Raw genomic sequence first — 9,180 nt, forward strand, 5'->3', positions numbered from 1 at the left:
TCATCCTTCCCCTGTCACTTGGTAAAAACTTCATCTGGAGGAGCCAGGTTACGTCAGAGAAGGGAGCTGACGAGCTGCTGGCATTTACCCAGATGGGTTTAGCCAAGCTTCAGTTTAGCTGTTGATCCAAGGGCATGGAGACCAGGGCAGAGTGAGAGAGCTGAGCTGCTGCTGCTCCAAACCCATGGGCTTGCTCCTGCAAAGGAAAGCCAGGAGCCATCAGCCCTCAGCAAGGCTCTTGTAAGGAGTCACACCATTGCCTTGCTGGAGCAGTATCCTGCTGGAGCAGTCCAAAGGTCTCTGTACACATTAGTGAGGCCACATCTGGAATACTGTGTCCAGTTCTGGGCTCCCCAGCTCAAGAGAGACAGGGAACAGTGAAGGCTACAAAGGTGCTGAGGGGCAGGGAGCATCTCTGAGGAGGAAAGGCTGAGAGCCCTGGGGCTGTTGAGGCTGGAGAAGAGCAGCCCCAGAGGGGAGCTGAGCAATGTTTTCCAATGAAGCAATTCTATGATTCTACATCAAGACCTGCTCCAGTGGTGCCACACTGCAGCCCTGGAGGGGAGGGAGCAGACAAAGCCCTGCCAAATCCCTGAGGGCAAGCAGTAGCTTTGGGTCAGGGTTGTCTTCTCACAAAACTGAAGTGTCTTCATGAAGAGCTCCAGTGGCCTCTGCCTTGATCTGTACCCCAGAGATGCTGCATCTTCATGTTCCCAGCTACTTTCATTCTGCTCTTTACTCCAGGGTGCAGCAGCACTCAGGCTTCCTACTCACAGACTTGGGTGCTGCTGTGCTAGACACCAGGCAGGCGTGGGACAGGGCAGAAAGTCCCTTCCCTAAGGAGCTGGCAGCCTTTGGTCATTGAATGATGACAATATTGTTTGCTCTCTCAAGAGTCTCCTTATCTCCTTCGTTTTCCCTTGCAATTAATCTCCTGGGGCTCCACTTCCAGCACCAGGCACCTGTTGGAAAGTGTACCCTGGATGGAACTCAGGGAGGCTGGAGCCAGGGGGTTGGTCTCCTCTCCCTAGTCTCAGGAGATAGAAGGAGAGGAAAAGGCCTGAAATGGTGCCAGGGGAGGGTTGGGTTGGACAGGAGGAAAAAATTCTTTGCTGCAAGAGTGGTCAGGGGTTGGCACAGGCTGCCCAGGGAGGCGGTGGAGTCCTTGTGCCTGGAGGTGTTCAAGAAACCTGTGGCCATGGCACTTGGGACATGGTTTGGTGGCCATGGTTGGGTTGATGGTTGGACTGGATGATCCTGGGGGGGCTTTTCCAACCCAAACATTTCTCTGATTCCTCCATCTTTCCAATGAACACCAAATGGTGCACCCGAGATGTTTGCTCCCTCAAAGATGCAGCCATCTGAATTTCTAATTGTTTAGCATTAGTCATAACTTAAGTAGGACAGAGCAGGTTCTATATATAGCCCAGTGCCCAGCCATTCAAGAGAGGGACTGTGTTTGTGCCTCCCCCCATCTTCCCTCACTGGAAGGGAGTGAGGAGGCAAACTGCACCATCTCTGACCTCAAGCACTGCAGCATCGCACTGCCCCCATGCCCTGCTCCTCCAGACACGGAGGGTGTTTGAGGGTGGGGGGAGCTGGTGCAGATGACATTCTCAGCTCTGTATTTGGGGATTCTCAGCTCTGAATCTGGGGATTCTCAGCTCTTTATTTGGGATTCTCAGCCCTGATGGAAGAGTTGGGTGATGGTTTGAAGCCTGAAGGCTAAACTTTATTTATTTGTTGGTGGTTTTTTTTCCCAGCAACAGCTAAGGTTGGAGCAGGATTCCAGGAGCAGGAGTTGCCCTTGGTACCACAAACATCCTCTGAGTTTGCACTGCTCACTTCCCTCTCTGCTCAGTTTGTCATTTCCCAGTCTCATGTCGTGGATGCTCTTGCATGGGAGCGTGGCAGGCACCCTGTGTTGTCCCTCACCCTCTTGTAGCTCAGTGTCCCCAGACACCAAGAGAACCACTGCTTGGTGCTCTCAGGGGCTGCCTGTTTGCTGGGTTTCCCTCTTGCTCCCCATGGCTGTGGATGAGCTCCTGCAGCATTGTCATCAAAAGTGTGGAGGGCTCACACTTGTACCCATGCAGCCTTCTCCAGCCCTTAGTGGAGAGCAAGAATAGCAACTGACAAGTCTTGTGAGGTAAATATAAAGGTCAGCTGTTGCCTCCCTGGATGAAGGCTGTCAGGATGAGAGAGGCACAGCCCATGCAGCCTGCACACTTAGAATGCTACCATCAGAATCATTTCGGCTTAAGATCATCAAGTCTGACCATTAACCCAACTCTGTGAGGTCTGTTTGTGTCTGCAGCTTCCCTTCACTGCTCAGGAGGGAGTGAGGCTGTGAGACCTCCTAAAGCCTCTGTGGGTGATGTCCCAGAGGGTCTGTGCACAGTTCCTCCCCATGTGAGTAACCCCCAGGCCGGGCACACGGGGCTTTGGTCACAGGGAGGGTCTTGCTGGGGCAGGAGGTTCATGCTTGAGATTCCTGAGCGGTGTGTGCTGGCCTCTGCCCAGCTGGGGCTCAGGCTTTGGGAGGAAAACCATCCCCACAAATCCACCCATGGGTGAGCTGCTGGGAAGGGCTCTGTTCTCCCCAGACACACTGGAACCAAGAGGATATTCTCAAGGAATTTTTCCTTCCTTTAGGACCCCAGTCCCACTGAAGTGTGTCTGGTGGGCAGCCGTCCGGGATCAAGGGCATCAGCCTTAAGTCGTGGATGAAAATAGCCCTGTGGCCGAGCTGATGGGCTTGGGAAATGCAGGATGCACTCCTGCCCCACACACAGACCCCTGAGGGACACTGGCTAAATCTCCTTGGCCTCTCATGTTGCTTTTCCCCACGGGAAAGATTGGGAAGCTAAGGTGCTTGCTGTCTCTCACAGGACTGCAGGGAAACTTGTCTGTGGTTGCAGGTGGAGCTGTGGCCCAGCAGTGAGGCATGGCACAGGGCATCCCCAGCAGGTGAGCATGGCACAGGGCATCCCCAGCAGTGAGGCATGGCACAGGACATCCCCAGCAGTGAGGCATGGCACAGGGCATCCCCAGCAGGTGAGCAGGGCACAGGACATCCCCAGCAGTGAGGCATGGCACAGGACATCCCCAGCAGGTGAGCATGGCACAGGACATCCCCAGCAGTGAGGCATGGCACAGGACATCCCCAGCAGGTGAGCATGGCACAGGACATCCCCAGCAGTGAGGCATGGCACAGGACATCCCCAGCAGGTGAGCATGGCACAGGACATCCCCAGCAGTGAGGCATGGCACAGGACATCCCCAGCAGGTGAGCATGGCACAGGACATCCCCAGCAGTGAGGCATGGCACAGGGCATCCCCAGCAGTGAGGCATGGCACAGGACATCCCCAGCAGGTGAGCACGGCCTGGCCTTGCCTTCCAGGGGTGAGGCCACTGAAAAATGGAAAGAGAAATTAAACCTGACTGTGACAACTTGGGAGGCCTCCGGGGTCAGCTGAAGGGGCAGGCAGCCCAGCTCCTTATCAGCCTTGCTCTTCACCCTGACCCAGGACTCTCTCTGGTATTTGATTGAATTATTTGTATTGATTTTTATACTTCACTGTAACTGAAGCTCTCTGTGATTAGTCTAGCAGCTTCAGTCTGCTGGGGAATAATAAGCAAATGTATTTTGTTCTTGCAATGACTTAGTCTCTCCAGTCTTTAATATCCAGCCCCTCAAATGGTTTGGCTTTTTGTCTTTGATTGCCCCAGAACCCAGAACATTTATGACCATCAGCTGCAGATCTCTTAGTGCCAGGAGTGCCAAAGGTGAAATGGGAAGGCAATGAAATGCCTGGTGGCTGGCAGCTAGAGTGGGCAAGACTCTCTGAGGTCACCTGAAGTAGTCACAGGTCTCACACGAGGGAGCTGACCACAGGGAGAGGCTGCTGGTGGTGGTCACACGAAGTGGCCATGTGAGGTGGCATGGAAATGTTTGCTGAATGCAACCAGACCAGAAATTCCTGCCACCTTCTGACAAAAGCTGGAGTGGTAGTGAAACACTGCTGTGGTGGAAAGCTGATCTGCAGCCATGTTTGCAGGTGGACATCTTCAGGAATGGCTGAGGTAAGAGCCATGCCCCCAGTTTAACACCACCCCCCTGTGGGGCTGCTTTTGGAGCTGAGTGATCCCTCTGCCACGGTCAGCTGCTGAGGGGAGGATTCCTCTCACCTCTCGTGAGCCATCTAAAAATCCAGTGGCCAGGCTGAGGTGGCTCTCCCCAAGAGGGAAGCAGATGAGCTTCCCCAGGAGCTCGAGGTGCTGCTCTGCACTGGGCTGTCCCACCCTCTGCTCCCTGCTAGCTGCAGCAGAGCAGCTCTGGTTGCCTTTGGGTAGGTGCCTGGCTTTGAGATCACTCAGGCTGCGGAGTTAGGTGCAGCCAGCCCGAGGAGCTGGGTCTTGCTAACGTGTCTCCAGACAGTGTTGTTTTGTGATTCACTGCCAAGCCTCCTGTTTGCCCCTGGTGTTTGCAGGATGAGTCAAATGTGAGCGTCTCTTGTGCAGGGGATGCTAATCTCCAACTGTATCACTGCACAGAAATCTCTAATCCAGCTGAACCTGAGCTCTGCCTGGTCTCTCTCTTTCATCCCTTCTCCTGTTCTCACCCCCTTCAGGAGATTTCACTCAGCTGAGATGTCACCCAGAACCTGGTGGCTCTGGGGCAAGGACCTCTGTGCTCCCAGGCAGCCAGCTCTGCCTTTGAAGTGCTGAGGGAAGTGCCTTTTTGGCTTCTGTGTCTGTGATGCTTTCTCTTCCTCATTACCAAGACACCCAAATGTCTCTCCCAGTCTTCCCTGCAAGCCCTCTCACACCTAATTCAGGATTTCTGGGGGAAGCATGTGGAAATGTGACCAGGCTGGATCAGACAAAGCCTGTGTGAGATGCTGCAGACCCTGCTCAGAGTCACGGGTCAGGAAAACAGGGAGAAGCACCTGGCAGGTTGTAGAGCTCTTGTGAAAACTGCCAGAGCTCTTCTAGCCCACTCCTGAGCTCTGTTTGCTGTCCCTGCAATTCAAAACTCTCTGCCTGAAGGGACCTGAATTAAATTGTAAGTGCTGAAAAACATCAAATAATTGGAGCCAACTCTTGCTGGCATCAATCTTGTGGAGAGCTGCAGCTCTCTGTCATGTTCAGATCTCACCCACAGCACTAAGCCCGTGTCTCTGGATTGGAATGCTGCCTCCTTCTTACATTAATGACCACATCATTGAAAGAGCTTTCACAGGATGCCAGGTAGGAGGGGACCCCAAGGATACCTTCATAGGTTTCATGTCTTTAAAAGGAATATTAAGCCTAAAAATGGAGGCACTGTGGTCAAACCCACCCCAGAGTACCTGTGGAGGGCTGGAGTTTCCTAAGTGCCTCTTGCATTTGCCATGAACTGAATGAACTTAGCTCCTGGTTCTGTTGAACCTTGAGGTGTTCTCATGGAGAGCTGTGCTGACATGCCACAAAAGCACACAAAGAGCTCCTGCTGCCAGCAGCCTCACAACATATTCCCTTCTGTTTTCCTTCTAAACAGGCATTTCAGTGCCTGAAATGCCTGAGCTAGAGACAAACCTCTGATCCTGGTTTTCCACTCATTTCTTTGTCGTGCACAGGAGCTGCTGCTCTGGCACCTGACCAACAGCATCCCAGGCTGCAGGTAGGTAGAACAACAATTAAAGTGAAGAGCATCCCCAAGGAGATGCTCCCAGCTGGGCTGTGGCCAACCCTCATCTATTAAGTTGTCTGAACTTTGTTGTTTTGTTAAGGAAATGGATTTCAGGTTCAGCATTGATTTATCACCAGTGGCATGTGACCACCTTCTGTGGTCTGTGACACTCCTCATTGTGTTGGAGACATGCAAGTGCATGACCCCAAGCCCTCCTTTTCCACCCCTTCAGCCTCTCATCCTTCTTCCCTTTCCCTTCCCTTTGGGAAGGCAGAAGGGTTCATGGAGAGCCTCTGGCACTCCTCTCTGGCCAGCCCAGCCCCAGCCCTTGACAACAGCCTTGGCAGGAGAACTCCAGTAGATTTTTCTGTGTAATTTTCCAGCTTACAGGGAAGGATACAATGAATGGTGCAAGTGTGACAGTGGTGAAGCAGGACTGAGAGGCAGTGGCAAGGCTGGTGAGATGCAGGACCTGAAGAGCACACTTTAGGTGTGGGATGGGCGTTGGGCAGAAGTTATTTCACCTTCTAGAAGAGGAGAGCTGATGGTAAGCAACCCAACTAGAGACACTGGTGGAATATGGTCTGGAGCATGTGGATGTAATGGAGAGAGGAGGGCACTTCAGAGGGAGGATTGGGACTTGGCTGAAGGGAACAGAGAGGAAAGCACATGGCCATGGGGGTGAAGAGGTGAGGGAGGTCAGTGCTGGCAAGGAAGGAGAGGGGGAAAGGAAAAAAGATGGAGGAGGAAAAGGGGGAGAGGAGGGGGAGGAAAAGGGAGGGAAAGGGTGGGGGGGAGGAGGAAAAAAGGAGATAAAGAACAAAAGGGGAGGAAAGGGAGAAAAAAGGGGAAAGAGGAGGAATTAGGAAAAGAGGGGAAAAAAATACGGGGAAAAGAGCAGTTTCTCCCTCAGGCAAGGAAGACAATGGAGGGAAGCAAGGGCCAGGAGCAGGGAGCAGGAGCTGGCAGCGTGGAGGCAGGGCCGGGACGAGCCGGTGGCGGTGCCTAAGGAGGAGGAGGAGGAGCGGGCGGAGCGGTGCCCGGGCTGCGCTCCCTGCCCCGGCAGATGCTCCCGGGGCGGCCCCAGCAGCGGCGGCAGCAGCACCTCCGGTCCACCCCAGTGCTCCCGGCGGGTGCTCACCGGGGGCTTTCCGTCCTCTATCCCGGTGACTTTCCGTCCTTTCTCCCGGTGGCAGTGGGGGGGTCCCGGGGCAGCCTGTGGAAGGTGTCAGCTTTGTCGCGACATCGGGGCTCGGCCGAGCGCTTTGCGGGAAAGAGGGAGAGAGAAACGCTGCCCCAGCCGCCGGCTCCGCGCAAGATCCGCGCCCCGTGGAGCCTCCCCGGAGGAGCCTCGAGGGTTTGGGGAGGGGATGAAGGCACCTCCCGGGCTGGTGGAGTGGAAAGTTTTCCCGGAGTGACCTCTGATAGTACGCACCCGCCAGGAAATCTCATTCAAGTATTTTTGTCAATGGGGTGTAAGGGAAGGGGGGGAGCACCCTGGTCCCCAGCCCCCGGCCCGGCTGACGTCACTGCAGAGGCGATAAATATCTGTTGATATAATTGGCCGTGAGATTTGGGGTTGCGATAGCGAAACTCGGCCCATCGCCGCTCCGACGGGGCCCCCATGATTTATTCAGCAGCGGCTCGGGGCACGCAAGCGGGGCTGGCAGGAGCGTCAGCAACTTCTGCGTGATTCCAGGAGAGGGTCGAAGCTATAAAAATCCCGCACCCCGGCTCTCGTTAGGACCAAATCTCATCCCAAGTTCACCAGGAACCGGCTCCGAGGGAGAACGAGAGGAAAAGGACCCACCGAGCCCCACCGCCTGCCCCGTCCCGTCCTGCTGCCGCCGCCCCGGGTAGGTGCGGGACCGCGCCCGGGATGTGGGATGCGGGGGGATGCTCGACAGCGGCAGCCCGTGGGAGGCGGGGAAGGCTCCAGGGGAACCGAGCGCTCGTACCCGGCAGCTTTTGGAAGGTGGGAACAGGCACCGCACGCACCCCCGGGTGGGTAAAGAGATGCGGGTCCACGAGTGGACTCTTCCCTCAGCTCCGTTCCCGGGAGTCGCCGCCGGTACAGCCCTGGGAGAGATGTTCCGTGGGGGGCGGCTGCCTCGACGGCGGGGGCCGGTGGAGCCGGGACGCGGTGGGTGTGAGGAGGGGCGCGGAGAGTGGCGTTTCAGCACCGGGACAGCGGCGGCAGGGGTCCCCTCCGCCCGCATCCCTGTCCCCGTCCCTTCCGCCGCTGCTCGGCTGTGTAAACCCCCGTCCCCCTTCTCCTTTTCTCCCCGTCTTCCTCCGAAGGTTTGGGCCCCGACCATGAAGATCCCGCTGCTGGTCTCCACGGGAATCCTGCTGGTCGCCCTCCTGCCCTGCCAGGAGTGCAGAGCCCTCAGCAAGAGCCCGGGAGCTGCCCACGGGGCTCTGCCCCAGACAGATTTCTTCCAGAAGCAGCAGCAGCAGCAGCAAACTCTGCCCGTCCTGCTCCGCATGGGAGAAGAGTATTTCCTGCGCCTGGGCAACCTCAACAAGAGACCCGTTGGCTCTTTCTCCCCCTCTTCCATCAGCACCAGCCACCTACAACCCGAAGCCTCTGCCAGCAACTTTTTCCGGGCGGCGGTTCCGGAGCTGCCCGAGCGCTCGCTGGGAACCCCCGAGGAGGGCGAAGCCGAGGGTGAGGCTGTGGAGAGGGAGAAGCGATCCGAGGAACCCCCTATTTCTCTGGATCTGACTTTCCACCTCCTGCGAGAAGTCTTGGAGATGGCCCGAGCCGAGCAGTTGGCGCAGCAAGCTCACAGCAACAGGAAACTGATGGAGATAATCGGGAAGTGAGCCGGCCCCTCCCCGCCTTGCCAAAGAGATTCCGCAGTTAGCACAAGAACACCGACACCGTCCGACCTACATCGTGCTGCTCTGAGCTCATCTCTTTATTTTTATAGAGCTTTAAACCTAGAAGGGTGCACTCCGACCAGCCTCTCTCCCTCGACTAGCATGCACAAGCGTGTACCAAGTGCAGGACCACCACAGTCTCCTCCCTAACCCCCCCTCTACCTTTATTTATTTCTCCCTTTCCCCATCCTTCTCGTGCCATCGCTGCCCGGGGTCGTGTGAGCAAGCAGTGGTGCCCGGAAGGCAGATACCTTCTCTGCTGGGGGCAGGGAGGCGGGAGGGGGAATCTCTGTAAGCTACTTTCAATCCACTTCTTTTGGGTTCCCTCCTTCTTCTTCTTCTTTTTATGTTTTTTAATGATGATGATTGGTTTTCGTTTCTCCCTCCCCCCCTGTACACATGTTGACAATAAACCATCTCCTCAGCGCTCGGTCGATTTGGTTGTGTAACAGAATGTTTAATATTTATATTTTTAATAAAAGCTGCAAAGTAACCCTGGCTTGAGAAACTTTCTTGCCTAGAGCCCTGGTGAGGGCTCCTCCCCCTCCCTCCACGCTTACTGGGGCAGGGGATGGGGGGGGCACCCGTGACCTTGGCCACCTAGAGCTGCAGGGAGCCT

General features: G+C 55.7%; 1 protein-coding gene across 2 annotated transcripts; it reads left to right on the plus strand.

Annotated features, from left to right (window-relative positions):
- The first annotated feature begins 7,220 nt into the window (after positions 1 to 7,220).
- Positions 7,221 to 8,901, plus strand: CRH (corticotropin releasing hormone). Of its 2 annotated transcripts, none has more exons than XM_009904094.2 (2): positions 7,221 to 7,531; positions 7,977 to 8,901. In XM_009904094.2, exon 2 carries the CDS (start codon positions 7,992 to 7,994, stop codon positions 8,502 to 8,504), a length of 513 nt encoding a protein of 170 aa, XP_009902396.1. In that variant the 5' UTR covers positions 7,221 to 7,531; positions 7,977 to 7,991; the 3' UTR covers positions 8,505 to 8,901. The 2 variants fall into 2 exon arrangements, with proteins under 2 accessions (XP_009902396.1, XP_054035059.1); XM_054179084.1 differs by lacking the exon at positions 7,221 to 7,531 and adding an exon at positions 7,617 to 7,650.
- Positions 8,902 to 9,180: the final 279 nt, after the last annotated feature.

The sequence above is a fragment of the Dryobates pubescens genome, chromosome 3 (genome assembly GCF_014839835.1).
Source record: "Dryobates pubescens isolate bDryPub1 chromosome 3, bDryPub1.pri, whole genome shotgun sequence".
In the NCBI taxonomy this organism is placed as follows: domain Eukaryota; kingdom Metazoa; phylum Chordata; class Aves; order Piciformes; family Picidae; genus Dryobates; species Dryobates pubescens.